The 20,200-nt window shown below is 35.5% G+C and overlaps 1 protein-coding gene across 3 annotated transcripts in view; it reads right to left on the bottom strand.

The window, feature by feature from the left end:
- Positions 1-19,587, bottom strand: part of LOC145266351 (serine protease svh-1-like) — a 228,974-nt gene extending 209,387 nt beyond the window's left edge. For all 3 annotated transcript variants that reach the window (XM_080121964.1, XM_080121966.1, XM_080121965.1), the window contains exon 1: positions 19,048-19,587. In XM_080121964.1, the coding sequence (XP_079978090.1) occupies positions 19,048-19,128 (81 nt within the window). In that variant the 5' untranslated portion in view covers positions 19,129-19,587. The remainder of the gene's footprint in view (positions 1-19,047) is intronic.
- Positions 19,588-20,200: the final 613 nt, after the last annotated feature.

The following is a 20,200-nucleotide window of genomic DNA, read 5'->3' as shown; positions in this document are numbered from 1 at the left end:
CCCCAACGTTGCATAAGATTTGATCCGAATGCATTTAGTGGGGCATGTCGGAGTTAGGGTTGGGTTGGGTTAGTGTCGAGTAAGGGTTAGTGTCAGGTTCTTTGGGAATTTTACACACATTTACATCAATTTAGGATTTGATAAAAAAAAGGTAATAAAAAGATGCCATTCTGTTACAAAAGCTAATCTATTTTTATGTAATGCACTAGAAGGGCTGCCCGGCGTCACCCGGAGCAAAAGTATAACCTATTTCTATTAAAAACTAATATCTCTTTACTTCTCTCTAATTTCCCCCCCCCCCACCTCTTTTTCTTCTATCTAGCTGATTCTTATCTTGCTGGACATACTAACACACACACACACACACACACACAAACACACACACATATACAGATAACTATATAATACATTCTTAGAGTAATATGGCGGCATTTTCTTTCCAAACAAATAAACTGAAAAACTGACTCCCTGACAAAACCGTACAAAGTTGAACCCCCAAAGAATGAATATTTGTTTCTGAATTTTACATGTAATTTATCCATGGCAATGCCGATCAAGAAAATACAAATTTTGTGGATATTTGTTTTGGGGTTTTTTGTTTGTTTGTTTTTTTTACTTTTAGCAGGATATACAAACACACGTACACACAGACAACTGACCTTTTATCTCAACCCCAACACTAACTCCGACAGGCCCCATCTTCAGTGTCATTCTCACAACGTTATGGTCGATGAAACCTCCAACCTTCTTCAAATGTAACTCATCGAACGCGAGAATGTTTCTGTCAAACTCTGGAATTTGGACGGAATTTGGAACGGAACCCTTTATTTACTTCACAAGAATAGCATGCTCTTGTTCCGTCAGCCATGATTGAATAGAACTCCTAAGTAATTCGCAATTGTATTTTTTTGGTCATCCATACTGAGCACTGGACCATCAACCTTCAGGAGAATATCACTTTTACAATTGATTTTTCAAAGAAGTCTAACCACTGTGACACGGGTTCTTGCGAATAACCAATCCTCATCTAAAAATTCAGAAACGGAAATTAATTATTTTTTTTAGAATTTGTTTTCTTTGTAATTCAGTAGATTATTCTTTTATATATATATATATATATATATATATATATATATATATATATATATATATATATATATATCTTATCGTTGAGCACTGAGCACTTTACAATGGAAATAAAGTCGGTCAACTTAGCTCGCATGCCCAGATCATCATATAATGGTTAGATCACTCTGACAGATGTTAAAAACATTAAAAAATAAATGTTTAAATTTCAACAGTATTTCTCGAGGTTAACGGTAGCTGAATGAATTTGGTCCTTGCTAATGGAGTCAGAGATGACTTCGTTGCCGGGTTATCGACCGGTGTTAATCGTGACACCCTGCATTGATAATTCCCAAAAGGATGGAACAGTGTCTGCAGGTATTTAATAATTATTATAGTAAATATATATATATATATATATATATATATATATATATATATATATATATATATATATATATAGTAATTTATAAAATATATATGGCGATTAAGCTACACTGAATATTCTGCGTTTCATCCAACTATAGGATTCGTCAGGCTTATGCGCCTAAGCCTGACGAATCCTATAGTTGGATGAAACGCAGAATATTCAGTGTAGCTTAATCGCCATATATATTTTATAAATTACTAACTAGCTCTACCTACGTATTGAGCACTTTTGAAGTAAATACTTAAAGTTTACGCATAAATCTATACTTTCGTATATTAAATTTATGTGAATAAATGAAGTAGTTATATATATATATATATATATATATTCTCTCTCTTTCTCTCTCTCTCTCTCTCTCTCTCTCTATATATATATATATATATATATATATTCTCTATTATTATATAAAAGGAACTGTATCTGTAAGTTCGTTCCCTATGGACTCAAAAACGGCTTGCTCGATTTTTATTAAATTTCACACGAAGGTACTTTATGTGCCTGGCAGTGTTTTTAGATAGGTTTTGTGTTGTAATGTCTTCGATACGTAGCGATTATCGAAATAATTCTATGAAAGAGGGAACAAGCATTTTTTACTAAAGTTAACACCTTTCACAACGTAACATCACAAATGCATTTGAGAAGTTTTATTACCACACAAGCCGAAAGACCCGACATATAAAATCAACAGTAGGTTCTTTGATATGATAAAGCACGTTCGAAATGATTGTTTCTGTTAAAAGCACAATTGAAGCATGATACTTGACTTTTGCATTTTAAACTTTAATGCAAACCATTATAGATAAAAATAATTTTATAAAATCAACAGTAGATTCTCTACAGTGCAATGTAGACTACAATATATTGTGAACTTAATCACTGCGATGAGCATGTGAGCTTCCTTCAGGTACATCACGATGGGTCCTCAGTTAGAGCAGGCAATCGATCGTTTTGATTGACAAATGAGCGATTTCATCGATTTTAATGATAATAAAAATATGAGAGTGTGAAACATTCCTTCATCATCATTCTATCCCGGGCAACGTCGGGTTACCCTGCTAATAGTATATAATTGTATATAATAAGAAGAAAATGTTTTGTCCTTTGTTTTTCTACAAAACATAATATTGAATTTATTTCCATTTTATTAAGGTCAACTGCGCGCTTGCCACACAGTATACATCGAATAGCCTTCCATCATTCTATCTATATCGCCAATATCCGCCTATATTTTAACACCTTCTAACCTATTACCTCCGTTATTAATGAAGTTATGTTTCAGAACCCATAATATTAAAATCTTCCATCATTCAGAGCTGGCCATATTCCAACCTAAAACGCCCCCTCTTAATCGAGATTCACAAAGTGCTGGCCACACGCCATACAAAGACTATTCTATTAATCCCAACTGTAACTTTTTATTTTTTTAGACGTTCAAGTTAAATTCAATGTTTGCAGTATATTTTCTGAATTAAATTGTTAGGTGAAAGCACATAATAGTAAACAAAGCCCCCCCCCCCATATATGTTAAGAATGGTTTTCTAAAGGAAAGTAGAAAGTGGATCTCGGGTTTACTTTCAGCAACTACGTAACTCTTGCTTCTCCTTTAGTCCTCACATTCCATGAGCGATGTTTCTGACAAAGAGGGAAGAATTGCTGTTTTCTGGATCAGAATCTATTCCATCTAACATTTATCGTTGGCAAGTTTTTTTTACCTTGAAGTACCATTTTTTTAATAGCCCTTTACATCAAGTGGCCCCATGCTTTGTCTGGGGTGATTTCCATAAAAAAGAAATCAACTATCTTCTAACCACCGACTTATTATTATTATTATTATTATTATTATTGGCTCACAAGGAGCTTTCACACAGGTCATAAACGATCTCTCCTTGAGAACAACCTGTGGTGTTCTCTGGAAGCTGAGTGACAACAAGTCCTCCAGTTTTCCAGTGCTCTCCACCTCTTTTGATAATATTTACAAATGAATTTGCATTATCGCAACAGTCGCTTACCATCGATTTATCGCTAGCAGTGGCGATTGGTCTCCACTGGAAGTTGAGTGGCAATAAGCCTCCCCAAGGTTCTAGTTCTCTTCGCATTTGTCGATTAGAGGTCTGGTCGGTGCTCTCTCCTTTGTCTATTCATCCTCCTTGATCCTTCTCGGCTGTTTGGCATCATTCTTTCGTGGGAGACGGTGATTGGGTAATGGGAGAAGATGGGGGAGGGGATAAACAACTTATAGATATGTATCTTCAATGTTCTTGGTTCCATGCAATGCTTCTTCATGCTTTGTTTCTGCAGCAGTTCGTTTGGTCCGCTCGTGTGGCTCATGTGTATTAGTTTCCGCATTCAAGGGTTTTCCCTTAATATTTCAGCTGTTTTCATTATTGTTATTCGTTGTATCTTTCCAGTCATTCCTCTGATTCCAATTTCTCCCATTCTTTTTATTTAGGTTTTTGGAATTATTATCATCAGGGAGGTGATGATGGCTCCGTGGTTAATGATGCAGGTTGGCAACCTGGGTGTGCCAAGTTCGAACTCTGTTCGATTCTCAGAAACACTTTAACTGAATGATGTTGGCAACCTTCACATAGCCCCTTCCATAAGTACTCGATATCCTTCTAGAAAGAATTCATAATAGAACGATATTGGGAAACAAATAAAAATCATCATCATGAATGATGTTCAACAAACAAACAATCAGCAGCAGCAACATGATCATCACCATCATCATCATCATCATCATAATAATAATAATTATTATTATCATCATCATCATCATCATTATTATCATTATTATTATTATTATTATTATTATTATTATTATTATTATTCCCTGGGTCATCATCAAACATTTCTCTTTGAGAATAACCTATGGTGTTCTCTCGAGTCTGAGTGACAACAAGTCTCCCTAGATTTCCACCTCTTTCGATAACCATTGAAGATGAACTTGCGTTATCGTAACAGCCGCTTACCATTGATTGTTCATTGGCAGTGACCATTGGTTTTCGCTGGAATTTGGATGGCATTAACCCTTCCTGCGGTGCCAGTCATCTTTGCACTCATCCAGCAGAAGTCTGATTAGTACTCTCTCTCTCTCTCTCTCTCTCTCTCTCTCTCTCTCTCTCTCTCTTCGGCCTTTCCATCCTTCTGGACCCTTACTTAGTTTATGTGGTGCCTGTTTATAGCGACACACGCTAAAAGGGGGGAGGCGGAAGGCAGAGGTGCAGATAGGTGTAAACTTATTAGTATTATTATCAATGTTCTTATTTAGAATTCAAGCTAATTTTTTAAAATACAAAATACAGAAAATACAGGGGAATCTTCATGATGTATGTACCCATCGCGGAACGAATACGCCATATTCCAAAAGTCACATAAATTGATGTAGCAGCTTTATTTTTTTAAACAAAAAAGTGTGAAATTTTATGATTAAGCAAAAGGGGGCTGTCTTGCATCGACATCTTAAAAAAGGACAGATAAGTCTGCAATAATTTAAGCTTGAGAGATTAGCCTTGTAATGCTACCGATTTCACATTAATCGCTTTAAAACGTTTAAAAATGATTTTCTTTACAAAAAGAACTACTTGATCAATTTACATGATTTTTGGAATAGGAAATTATTATCATTATTATTTGTTTTGTTATTGTTGTTTTGTTTATTATCATCATCATCATCATCATCACTACTACTACTACTACTACTACTACTACTACTACCTAGAAATTCTCACACAGGTCATCATGAGCAATTATTCACTGACAACAACCGATGGTATTTCCTGGAGTCTTGATGACAATAAGTATCTCCAGAATCAATCTAATAGGTCCCACATTGTCAACTAAGCTCCAATCCTTGTTCCATCATTGCAACAAGGTGGGTTCCCTCTATCAAGCTAGAAGACTACTCACACCTGAGAGTATCCTGTACCTTTACAAGGCCACCATTCGCCCATGCATGAAGTATTGTTGCCACATCTGGGCTGGTGCATCAACCACTAACCTCTCTCTCTTTTGGATAGGGTCCAAAAAAGAGTCTTCAATCTAATCGGTCCCACTTTGTCAACTAAGCTCCAACCCCTGTCCCCTCGCCGCAATGTTGCATCTCTGTGCCTGTTTTACAAGTATTTTAATGGAATGTGCTCTGATGAACTCGTTGCACTCGTGCTCCCTCGATGTACATATCCCCGATAAAACCACTTAGCAGCAAAATCCCATCCCTTTACTGTTACGGCCCCTAAATACTAAAAAGCTTTCTAATCTAATAGTTTCTTCCTTTGGACAGCTAGATTTTAGAATTCCCTTCCTGCTACCTATTTCCCTGATTGTACTGATATGCAAAAGTTTAAATGTAATGTAAACCAACATCTTGTTAATCTTTCCCAGGCATTGTTCCAAATTGTAGCCCCTATAGGCAGCCGCTTCTGAGACTGATATGCAGATAGGTATCTCATGCACGCACGCACACAAATGTTACTAAATACACACCGATTATTAACTTGTTGGGGTTTCCGATTTATTCAACAGGTGACACCTGTACATTCTCTCAATCTACTTTTGTTCTCTGCCTATCTCCGCCCATTTTTCGTCTGAACCATCGATGTAGACAAGCGCACTTTTCCGTGCACCTCGACAGGCGGAACTTTTGTTTTAAGGTAAGAATGAGCACTATATACAATGACTCATCAAAACTTTTACTGTACGCATTAACAAACTGATGTGAACACTGTAGTTACAACAGTCGCGATGAACTCATCGAAACTTTTACTGTATATATATATATATATATATATATATATATATATAATATACACACCAAATTCAAAAGCATGCTTACACGTGTACACCTACACTCACACACGTGGGTGTACACAAAACACACTCTTGCATATTTTAAGTTAAATAGAACATCTTATTTGTAACTCGGCTTTAATGTTAAAAATGTCTCTACTTTAAATGTATTTTTTCGATGTAACAGTCTCTACAAACTGTTGGGTACGGCCACAACAAAATGGTGACGTCGTTCCCTACACCCTTTAAGTCCAATTGGCCTTGTTAGGGGTGAACGTGAGTAAAAATAAAAAAGGCTTTCAGTACTCTCCAGTCCTTTCCATAAAGATTTCTCCATGTTCTTAATGCATTTTCTATCAGCCCTTTCCATTACCTATGAAAATAAGTTGCATCATCGCAACAGCTGCTTACCAGTAAATTCTCACTAGCAATCACCATTGGTCTTCACTTTAATTTGGGTGGCAATAATCTTCCCCAAGGTCCCAGTCCTCTTTGCACTCATCCAGTCTTAGGGAACCAAGAGTGGAAGAAACTAAAAGCTGAAACAGAGAAGATGAACAAACTCCTCCCATACAATTACAGACCTAAACAATTTCATTTATGCAGGTATCAAGCCAGTAAATATGAAGTTTAAAGCATAAAAAAAGATGGAGAATAAAAAAGGGCCAACAAAACCTGGATAGGAAGTGAGGCTGGAAACTCAGATCAACAAACTTAAAAATGCAAGGAAACACTCAAGACAACCCTTTGAAAAATGTCAAACTAGGGAGCACGAGGCCACAACAGAATGCATGTATACTGGTTTAGAAAATTCACAGCACAACATGGAAGATTAATTCAGATCCTGAAAAAATGTCTTCATGAAGATGTGCCAGAATTGATGACCAAAGGTAGAACCATACTGGTGCTAAAAGACTCAGGAAAAAGAAACAACCCCAGTAACTATCGGCCAATAACATGCTTACCTACAATGTGGAAAATACTTACAGCACAACTGAGGGAACAAGTTTGTCATTCCCTTCATAATCGCGGACTACTCCCAGAGGAACAGAAAGGATGCCAGAAAGGAAAAAAGAGGAACACATGACCTATTGTACATAGACCAAAGGATTCTGAAGGAGGTTACAAGTAGGAAAAAAGAATTTAGCCATGGCATGGATCGACTACAAAAAAGCATATGACAAGATATCAGAAGCATGGATAATGTACAAAATACCAGGTAAGATAATAAATTTGATAGAAAATGCATTGAGAACATGGAGACTAGAACTAACAGCTGGTGGTCAATAACTGAAATCAAAATACAAAAAGGGATCTTCCAAGGTGATTCCCTATCATTATTACTGTCCATTATAGCCGTAATACCCCTGAACAACATACTAAAAAAATGCAAAGCTAAATACAAGTTCACTAACAAAGATGAAAGAATGAACCACCTAATGTACATGGATGGCCTGTAACTGTTCGCTAAAACAAATACAGAACTAGAGACACTATTAAACACAACCAGAATCTTTAGCCAGGATATCCAAGCGGAATTCGGTATGTAAAAGTGCACACTGCTGACTATGAAGAGGGGAAAACCAGAAGCAACAGAAGGTATAGTATTACCCAATCAAACAGAGATGAGGGCACTAGGTGAACATGGTAGCTACAAATACCTGGGAGTCCTGGAAGCAGACACTATCAAAGCAACGGAAATGAAAGAGCAAATTGAAAATGGATACCTCAGAAGGACAAGAAAACTCCTCGAAACTAAATTATATATTAGAAACCTAATTAAAGGAATAAACACATGGGCAGTGTCACTAGTAAGATACTTTGGGCCGTTTATAAGCTGAACCAAAGAAGAATTGAGGAATCTCGACTAGAAAACCAGGATACTCACCGACTCTATGTGAAAAAGAAAAGACGGAGGAGAAGAGGGCTGGTTTGTATAGAAAACTGTGTAAATAAAACAAAAAAAACAGAATTAGCAAAATACATAATGCAGAACGCCAAAAGAATAATTACTGCAGCAAGAGACACTGAAAAGACAAACAAGAAAAAGAAGAGACGAGGAATAAAAGAAGGAAATAAAACTATATGGTCGATTCATAAAGATTACAAAAGATGAGACTAACGAAAAAACTTGGATATGGCTAAAAAAATACCCTAAGCAGGTAAATTGAATCCCTAATGACTGCCACACAAGATAATGCAATTAGAATCAATCACATCAAAGCAAAGATCAACAAGACACAAGAAAACAGTAAATGCAGACTCTGCGAACAAAGAGACGAAACAATAAAGCACATAATAAGTGAATGCAGCAAACTAGCCCCAAAAGAGTATAAAATAGACACGATCAAGTGGGGAGGGCAGAACTAGCAATCATGATTGCATCTTGAACACCCAGACAAATGGTACAGGCACAAACCGGCAACAGTACTGGAAAATGAAAGCTACAAGATCCTAAGGGACATGGATATAAAAATGGATAAATCCATCCAAACAATAAGACCAAATGTCATAATGGTTAACAAGAAAGAAAAGCCCTGCCAGATCGTAGATTTTGTCGTTCCAGCAGATCGTAGAGTGAAGATCAAGGAGACGGAGAAGCAGAGTAAAACTGGTCAGAAGGCTCAAAGGGATCTGGAAAATGAAGAAAGTCAAGATAACATCACTAATAATAGGAGCACTAGGAACAATACCGAAAAACTTTGAAAAAAGAAGGAGAGAGATTGGAATCAGAGGGATGGCTGAGAAAATACAATGGATAGCAATAATGAAAACAGATGAAATATTGTGGAAATTAACGCACATGAACTACGGACACAAACTGGACATACAGAAACGGCTACAAATGTAAAAAAAAAAAAGGAACAACACATGGAATCATGAAAACTGAAACAATATAATTGTAAGATACCGTCCCTTTTTGTGTGTGTGTGTGTGTGTGTGTGTGTGTGTATGTGTATGTGTGTGTATGTGTGTGTATGTGTGTGTATGTGTGTATGTGTGTGTATGTGTGTGTATGTGTGTGTGTGTGCGTGTGTGTATGTGTGTGTGTGTGTGTGTGTGTGACCAAAAACGAGCACCACACCAAATAATGAGGAGAGTCAAGGCGGATGGAAAGACCGAGGAGAGAAAGCACTAGCCAGACCTTTGCTGGCTGAGTGCAAAGAGGACTGAGACCTTGGGGGAGGCTTATTGCCACCCAAATCCCAGTGAAGGCTAATGGTTGCTGCCAACGAGAAATCAATGGCAAGCGGCTGTTGCGATAACGCAAATTCTTATGCAAAGTGTATCAAAAGAGATGGAGAGTGTTGGAAATCTGAGGAGATTTGTTGTCACTCAGACTCCAGGGAACACCACAAGTTGTTCTCAAAGAGAAATCTTTGATGATGGCTTGTGTGTTAACTACTAGTGAGTAAATAATAATATACAAGAACATACACGATTGTGTGGGGAATGATGTACACTAGGAACTATGCAAACACCATCCATTTGGATATGCAATCAGATGGTACAGACACAAACCGGAGATAGCATTAGAAAACGAAAACCACAAAATCCTCGGGGACACAGAGGTGCAAACAGATAAACTCATCGAAACAAGGAGACCAGATGTCATAAGAATTAAAAAGAAGTACAAAAGTTGCCAAATTGTAGATTTTGCCGTCTCAGCAGATCAAAAGGTGAAGAGACAGATAAAGAGAAGCAAATACATGGAACTTGTTAGAGAACTGAAATGAATATGCCACCCAAAGAAAGCCAATATAATGCCAATAATCGTAAGGGCAATTAATCGAAAACAAATGACATTTTAAAGAAAATCCTTCAATGTACATAAACTCCAAACACTAACATGGAAATTGCAACAAAAATAAAAAAAAAATAAAAACATAGACGGACCACATGAATAAAAGGAACTTAAGCTGAAAGCAATCTGATAAATTGCCGGCCCCTCCCTCCAAAAGAAATAATGGCGTCAGCTTCGAATGATATTACACAAAATAGCTATGATGCGGCAGGGAGGATGGAACGATTAAGGAAGAAAACAGCACAAAGTAGACTTCCACTGGAAAAGCATGGAGATCACTCCAAACCTCAGCAAAGACCAATGGTCATAGTTTCCAGTAAGAAATCAATGATAAGCAGCTGTTGCGATAATGCAAAATCAATTTGCAAAGGTTATCGAAAGAAGTGGCGAGTAATAGAAATCTGTGGAGACTTGTTGTCATCCAGACCCCAGGGAACATCAGCAATTATTATCAGTGAGTAATTTCTATGAGAACTCCTAGGGAGTTAATAATAATAATAATAATAATAATAATAATAATAATAAATTCCACAGGGATCTCCTTCATATGTAATATATTGATGTTGGCATTTTGTAGATTTTCAACGTAAATGGAGATGCTCTGATATTATTGTAGCTCTTTTGTTAAAACTGCAAAAATATTTATCTAAGCTAGCAGGGACGCTCGATATGGCCCACTCGTAAAGTATGCTTAAATATGAGATTTTAATTCTTGCAGAAATCGTATATATTATTATAGAGTTAATGTTCTATTGATTTTTATATATTATAAAGTTGTGATTTAAAAAAAACAAAAAAACTATATCCATATGACTTGGCTGCATCAGCTTGAATCGAAACCGAAACCAAAACTTATGAAATATATATATATATATATATATATATATATATATATATATATATATATATATATATATATACAGGGTGTCCACAAAGTCTGGCTACATTATGTAGCCAGACTTTGTGGAAGCATCCTGTAGATTATGTAGCCAGACTTTGTGGGCACACTACGCACACACACACACACACACACACACACACACACACACACACGTGTGTCTGTATATATATATATATATTCATCCACATACAGTACTGTTTCGCTGTTTCACAGCTCATCAGTGCAGCTAGACAGGCAACTACCTCAAGCCAGGATTGAAACCCGACCGTCTGTATGACAGTCAAGGCTCCTAATATATATATATATATATATATATATATATATATATATATATATATATATATATATATATATATATATATACAGGGTGCCCACAAAGTCTGGCTACATAATCTACAGGATGCTTGCACAAAGTCTGCCTACATAATGTAGCCAGACTTTGTGGACACCCTGTATATATATATATATATATATTACTTGAGTTCCTTCAGCTATAATCGAAACCGAAACCAAAACTTATGAAGAATTATTGATAAAATTATTTATTACAAGAGAATGGAAGTCCATAACAATTAGACGACAGTCACTCGAATGTAAGCGTGACACATGAAATAAATAACACACACGTTATCCTATTAATATATAGATGATGATGATGATGATGATGATGATGATGATGATGATGAGTAGTAGTAGTAGTAGTAGTAGTAGTAGTAGTAGTAGTAGTAGTGACAATAAACAACTAGTGGGACCCATGGAAAATCCACTGTTCTTTCTGCATCAATCATCAATCGGTAGAATTTACCGCTAATAATAAGAGGAAGAGCTCTTGAGAAAGGAGCGCTTCTTTTTGCTGCAAGGAGCGGATGGATCTTTTTTTTGTTCTTTTCTTCCTTTTTTTTTTTTCGTTTTTTTTTCATCCAGCAGTGGGAAAAGAAAAAAATGTAGGATTTATTTCAAAATAATTTCGTAAATGTTTTTATTTTGAGTGTTTCAATCGATGTAATCTCCTTCAGGTGTGTCTTGTCGAACTTGAGAATCTTTCTGTTGAATTCCGGAATCTGCATGTGGCATAGTGCATAAAATATTTTGGTAAAATTCAGTTCTAAGTTACACTCTTCTGGAGGTTGAAGGTCTGATCCTCAGTGTGAGCAACACTCAAAATACAATTGCAAAATATTTAGTATTTCTGCCCAGTCATGGCTGACGAAACGAGAGCATACTACTCTCATGTATCAAATAAAATGTTCGGCTTGAAATTCTTTGCAGATTCCCAAGTTTCAAAAAGATGCACCTGCGGAAGGTCGCAGGTTATGTCAGTCGAAACGTTATGAAAATAACACTCAAGATGAGAACAGTAGTCAGAAGAGGACAAATATTACGGCTAATATCGTAAACGTAAGTGCAGATGGAGCGAGGAAATAAGCGGCTCCGTTTTTATTTTTGTCTGTTTGTTTGTTTGTTTGTTTGTTTAAGAGAGTGGATAAAACTCTCAAGGTCCTGGATATGACCTTAAACTATATCCGATGGTGAGATCCCAGCTTGCGAGCTTTAGAGAGTGTGGAGCCATTGCTCCAAGGTCCACTCTGACCCGAAGTGGCAGTATCTGTTAGGGTCCCATCTATGGGTTAAATAGAAACCGACTTGAAAAAAACAAAAAAAACAAACAAATATATTCTATTAAAAACTTTTTCTTCAAAATCACTGGATTCGGCATTAAATAACTAAAAAAGGGTTGATATGCCGTAAAACAAAACAACCAACCAACCAAACTCTCAAACTGGTCAAAAAATGGCGCTTTTTTTTTCTTCCATAAGGATAATTGTCAGCTAAATATTCTTTAAATCAAAATAAAACGAATATTCATTTACTAGCTGGTTGCCCGACGTTGCCCGGTCGTAAAATGCGCTTACTATGATATTTTAATTTATGCAGAGTTCGTATTCATTATTATAGATTTAATTGTAATAAATATAGTAATGATTTCAAAAGTTAAAAAAAAAATGACTTGGATGCCATCAGCTAAACTCGAAACCAAAACATAAAGTGTTCTAATCTTAGTCATTATCGTTTGAGCTATCGTCAGAAGTGTAAGAAATAATTAAAAATAAACCGATTGTAATGTATAAGTGTAAATTTGCGCATGCGTAAAAATAACACGTTTAAGTCGACTTAAACCTACCAAGTTCCAACTTTTTCCAATTTTGACCCCCTTAGCAGCTATTTTTACCGGCTAAAAAACCTATAAAAGAACGATCCATAAAAAAATGTAATCATTGGACACGCCTTGCGACGCTCTGCAATCTTACGTCTCAGAGGAGATGCACTGTGAAAAAAAATGGATACAGACAAGCAGACAAATACACAAACAGACATAGTGGGTTTTATAAATATTTATTCTATATAAATAAAGCATTAGATTATGTATGTATGTATGTATGTATGTATGTATGTATGTCAAGGTCTGGTGTGGACGTGTGTTAAAAGCACACAGATGTCCTAGCGTCTTTCTGTGCTTCTCCCAGACAAATCAACCCCACGTGCACGTCGTGACCACTGCCACGCAAACGGGGCTCTGATGAACGGCGAGTGTCCTGCGCCGTATAACTGGACCTCCACTGCCTTGTGGGCCAAGGTTATTTAACCAAAGACTAAGGGTGAGGTAACCCTCACAAAAACCTCCAGAGGAGCTTAGGCCCTGTAAGCTGCAGCATATATGACCCACCGGCGTGTGGAATATGCTCCGGTGCCCAGCAACCTAAGTTCCAGTCATGGATCAAATGGCATGGTGGGTGGAGAGGGCTTTGTAAGCCGTAATGAAGGCAACCTCCCTAGGAGAAGGAAAACTCTGATATAAAACATGCGATGATTGCTACATCCAATGATGGTGACTTGCTCTTTTTTTGGGATCAATGTGGCAGTTGTTTAGAGAGTGGGATTGTCTCGGTGCAAAGTCTTTCCCTACTATAACAATCCTCACGCACAGGCATTGCTCGATATAAATTAGATACACTTTTTACCATCTTGTGTATCTTTTTATTGTTTTGGCAATGTTCGAAAGCGAATTTGCAGCCATCATGTATGTATGTATGCATGTATATATGTATGTATTGTCAGGTCATATCAAATGCTACTGGTACCATGTAACCCAGTATTACCTGCCTCATGGTCGGGTCACCACGACTAAACTGGTTCCCCCACCAGACTTGTTTGGTGAGGAGGGTGGCTAGTCTCCCTGAAGGATTAAAAATAAGACCTTCCAAAGGGCGAATTAACCCTTTTTCGGGGTCAACGGTGAACTAGCACCGTGTGTGTTTGTGTGTATGCATGTGTATATTGGGGTGGAGAGGGCTCCGTTAAGTCGTGGTGAAGGCAACCCTTCTAGGAGAAGCAAATCTCTGATTTAAAAAACCATAAAGCGGGAGACCAGTACCCGCATTAAACTGGTCTGTAGTTTAACTTGTTGCTGGCTATCTTGCTCTTGCTTGTTGCTGGATCTCAATATTTTGAACCGAGAGAGAGACTTAGCTGTCGTACAAAGCTAAGACTCTGTAACATCATCTGTGTATAGATACTCCCTCAGGCATTTGTCAAAAGAAATGGTCCTGTGGCGACGGAAAAGTTGTGACGTGTGGAGGCTTGAAATGCTGGAAGTATGTAATAATTGATCTCAATGACCCCGTCTTCAGTATGATACCTACTTGAGCGTGTGAATTCACCAGTAGGACTAAAAAAAAAAAAAAGTCATTTTTGGGCTCATAGGCATTAAGTGTCTGAGGGAGTGGCACTCGTCTGACAAGACGTTGCAATCATCATGTATGTATGTATGCATGTATGTATGTATGTATGTAAATATTTAACTGCTAAACACTTAATCTATTGGTCACATACACTGAAATTAACAGGAAATAGTAATCATGAACCAACGATGGTTAATAACAAAAAAAATATATTTGTTGGGATGACTATCATCTATCCATCCATCCAAATAAAGATGCGTACAGCAACGTGTCGGCAAGTTGAGATGCAAAATGTTCATTTCAAATTGCCGACGCGTTTTTATTAGTTTTACGCGGGCGCAAATTCAATCATAACTGTAAGTCGCTTAAGTTTAATTCTTTCTCTTTCTTATCTATCTATCAGGTTAGCTTAAACGGTATCGAATGCACCTAGATCGCTATATGTTTCGGTTTCAATTCTAGCTAATTAATTATTTCTTTTTTTTAAAACTTTTGGAATCAATACTATATATATATATATATATATATATATATATATATATATATATATATATATATATTTCTGTGGAAATATATTTTATTTCCTTCTAATATATATCCCAATCCTTATTTAATTTGGTTTGGTTGTTTTGTTTTACGGCATATCAACCCTTTTCAGGTTATTTAATGCCGAATCTGGTGATTTTGAAGAACGATTTTTTTTTAATATAGTATATTTGTTTTTTAAGTCGTATTCTATTTAACCCATAGTTTGGACCCTAACAGGTGCTACCACTCCAGGTCAGAGTGGACCTGGGAGCAATCGCAAAGGGTGGCTCCACACTCTCTAAGGCCTGCAAGCTGGGGCCCTCACCATCGGATATAGTTTTAGGTCATATCCAGGACCAATCCTTATTTAAGATGCTCAATGTAATTACAGAGCAATATAGTGAATGAATGACAAAAGTCTATATAACAAAGTTCATGATGTTGACCCTCTTATAATTTATTCTTTTAATCCAGTTGACATTTGCAATTCTTGACAGTATTTGTTCAGTAGCGCAAAATTTTGACGGATTGCTTGTTGCTATTCCTTCTGATGAGTTAAGGGCAAAATAGATTCACTAATTGATATAATAATTAAGTGATTGATTTTGTACTACGAAACAGATACTGTCAAGAATTGTAAATGTCAACTGAATTAAAGGAATGAATTATAGGATGGTCAACATCATGAACTTTGGAATATAGACTTTTGTCATTCCTTCACTATATATATATATATATATATATATATATATGTATATATGTGTATATATATGTATATATATGTATATATATGTATGTATATATATATAAATATGTATATATATATATATATATATAACTACTTCGTTTAGTCACATAAATTAATATACGAAAGTATAAATTTATGCGTAAACTAAGTATTTACTTCAACAGTGCTCAATACGTATGGAGAGCTAGGTAGTAAATTATAAAATATATATGGCGATTAAGCTACACAGAATATTCCGCGTTTCATTCACGCTAGGATTCCTCAGGCTTATGCGAGAATTTTGTGGTTCTCTTGCGTTTTTATATACGCACCTCCTATTGAGTTTTTAGTCAACTGAGCCTTTGTCCTGTAAGTGCCTGCTCATTGGCTGATTAGGAAGGGTGCGGTAGAAACTAGAAAGCTGATTGGCTAACTAAAAACTCAATAGAAGGTGCATATATAAAAACGCGAGACAACCACAAAATTCTCGCATAAGCATGGATGAAACGCAGAATATTCTGTGTAGCTTAATCGCCATATATATTTTTAACTTACTATATATATATATATATATATATATATTTATATATATATATATAGAGAGAGAGAGAGAGAGAGAGAATGAATGACAAAAGTCTATATTCCAAAACTCATGATGTTGACCATCCTATAATTCATTCCTTTAATATAAAATGTAAAATACTTTCGCTTGTTTTCTTTTCCTTATAAGGGAAATGGTTTCCATAATGTTTTATTGTTAAAGTGTTTTTATTCAATAAGTCTGAAGAAAGGGTGTTCTTGTGGCAATTTTCAAACTACATAATGTTTGAATTTGTCCGAATAGTCTTGAACCAATTGTAACTAACGATGAAATACACTATTTGTTGCTATCAATCCATTCTTTGATGTTTTGGTTTTTGTTAAAACAATATATGAATGCTCAATTATGAAATATGATAATTTTGTAGCTTACAGTTTAAGTTATTTCTTTTTGGCTTAAAATTTATTGGTATATGAACGATTACTGAATTATAAAAGCCCAGTAAAATTCGGAATACTACAAATAAGATATATATATATATATATATATATATATATATATATATATATATATATATATATATATATATATATATATATATATATACTCGGGGTTTTTTATTCAAAAGTAATGGACTAATGAATTCAACGAGGTTGTTAGATAGTGCTCAATAAAAAGAGCTGATAATACTTGTTTATTGTTATATAAACATGCTCACATCCTGCTGCTACAAACAGCCACTTGTTTCAATCAAACAACAGATATCATCAGGCAGCGACTTGACTATTCAAAAGTTCAATGAATAACCTTTATAAAGTTTATTCATTGAACTTTTGAATAGTCAAGTCGCTGCCTGATGATATCTGTTGTTTGATTGAAACAAGTGGCTATTTGTACCAGCAGGATGCAGGATGTGAGCATGTTTATATAACAATAAACAAGTATATATATATATATATATATATATATATATATATATATATATATATATATATATATATATATAAAAGTGAACGTGTCTGTCTGTCTGTGTGTCTGTGTGTCTGTGTACATTTCCCTACGCAATAAATCTGTCAATTTTTAGTCTATAGACTCGAAATTTGAAATACCGGGTACTGAGATTTGGGAAAATCGATGTGACGGGTGTCAGCCAGAAATTTGGCTTTTAAGGGGTCAAATTTCAACGATTTGACCTTTAAGAACTCTACCAAACTCCTCCGACAATTTTGGGTCTAGACACTTGAAATTTTAGATATAGGTTCCTTGAACCTGGATCTAACTTAATAAAGTGATTTGAGCCCGAAACTATAAATTTTAAGGGGTCATAGTAGGGGTCAAATTAAAAAAAAAATTTACTCTTTTTTTTTTTTTGCTCAGCATACACCTCCAAACACCCGGGCAACGCCGAGCTGAAATGCTAGTATATATATATATATATATATATATATATATATATATATATATATATATATATATATATACCGTTTAAGCCAACCCGATAGATATATAAGAAAGAATTCAAATTAAACGACTTATAGTTATGGTCGAATATATATATAGGGTGGTCGGTAGATAAGCGGGACATTGGTCAAAAAACGATTTATTTTACAAAGAATAATTTTCACAAAGTTTTTCAAAGACAAATGTTTAATTATACTCATAGATACTCAAAATGTCGTCCGTGCACTTGACTGCAGCGTCTTAACCTAGAAATCCAAGCTCGACAACAAAAGAACCAATCAAAATATAGCAATCACGCATTTTAGTCATGTTCTAAGCTGTCCTTCAAATTTCCCGCTTTTCTAGCAACCACCCTGTATATTAATGAATTAAAATATATTAAACATAGTTTACGACCGGCAAGCGCGCCCCACCCCCTCCCGCTAGTTTTTTTTTAATATCGTAGCAAATTTAACGTTATAATGTGTGTGAAAAATGATAATGCTAATTCAAATTTATCAATGACAGATTAATGAAAATTGATAATCCATTCACAAACATGACAGACTAACAAAAATGCTGAGTCAAATAAAAACGTGACAGACTAACGTAATAGACTAAAGTGTTATTTAAACCCTAAGTGTGACAACTAAAGTGTTGTTTAAACCCTAAGTGTGAAAATGCTAATACAAATTTGAACGTGACAGACTACAGAAAATGCTAGTTCATATTTATGCATGACAGACTAACGAAAATGCTAATTCAAACATAAGCATGGCAGACTAACGAAAATATTCATTTAGATTTAAACATGGCAGACTAATAAAGTCCTAATTCAAATTAAAGTGTAGCAGACTAACTAAAATGTTTATCTAAACTTATACATGAGAGACTAACGAAATTGCTAATGCAATCTTAAACATGACAGACTAACGAAAACCCTAATTCAAATTTAAGCATGATTTACTGACAAAAATTGATAATTTAAATTTGAGCTTGACAGACTAACGAATATAACTGCTGAAAATGGTGTTTGATAGAGAAGGCCAAGGCGTGACAAGCATAAATGAAAATGTACTTACGTTAGATTCCTTAGCATTGGATGCTAAAAACATCAAAGACCACAATATGGTCAACAAGATGAAGCTCAATTTGGGCTTCATTTTCGTTTTCTTTTTTTCTAAATAGCCAAAAGCTCTGAGTTTTGGGGATTTTCTTTTTTTTTTTTTTAATAACCCAAAGAATATGAATTTGATTCAAGAAATGGCAAAACAAAATCTACGTAAAGTATATTTTTGCCCAGATATAAGTAAAGTCAACAACGAAGATGGTGTGTGGGTGATATATGTATATATGTATATGTATGTATATACGTGAGTGTTTTGGTTTCTCTCTGGCCGTCACGATCAACAGTGACACCCAGCGTCTTTCATGGACGAAGTAGAAACCAAAACTGAAGGAATGTTCAGTTCTCTCTCCTTTTTCTTTTTCTTTGAGTCGAAAGATGAAAACTGATTCCAGTCCTCGTCCGATATTTGGTGACATACGCGTTCAACAGATAAAGAATCCTAGGGATTGTTTGTAACTTAATACAAAATTGAATATAGGTCAAGATGAAAAACGCAGTTCGCGGATGAAGAGAGGGAAAAGTTGATGGGAAGGATGAGGAGGAGGCAACGGGGAAAGTGACATCTTCGCAAATGTTCAGTTAAACATTCTTCAAAATAATGGCAATCCTTTTTGCGGCAATAAAACATTATCCCGCGCCAACCCTTACCATATATGCACAAACAAACAAACAAACAAACAAACAACAATAATAATAATAATAATAATAATAACAATAATAATAATAATAATAATAATAATAATAATAATAATAATAATAATAATAATATTTCCACTATATAATAAAGGCCAATGTGTAAACATTTGTACAGACTGGAACGGTGCATTTGTCGCCCTAAAGAAAACAACACTACAGCATTATTTTAAAACTTTTATTGAAAAAAAATCAATTCAGCTAACTTGATTATATAGTAGTACTGACATATATTCAATGTAGCCGCCTTCAGCCTCAATCGCCGCCTCGATACGGGTCCGAAACTGGAAGCATGCCTTTTCCACAAGCGCCGGCAAGAGCTCGGCGAATACTCGGCGGATGGCGGTAACCAGGCTGGCTTTGATGTTGTGGGAGGTTATGTTGGTGATGTTCTCGACGTGTAACCAAATGGG

This window comes from Euprymna scolopes, chromosome 41, assembly GCF_053919585.1.
Source record: "Euprymna scolopes isolate OS-2025 chromosome 41, ASM5391958v1, whole genome shotgun sequence".
Lineage (NCBI taxonomy): Eukaryota > Metazoa > Mollusca > Cephalopoda > Sepiida > Sepiolidae > Euprymna > Euprymna scolopes.
This window is presented reverse-complemented; position numbering and strand designations above follow the sequence as displayed.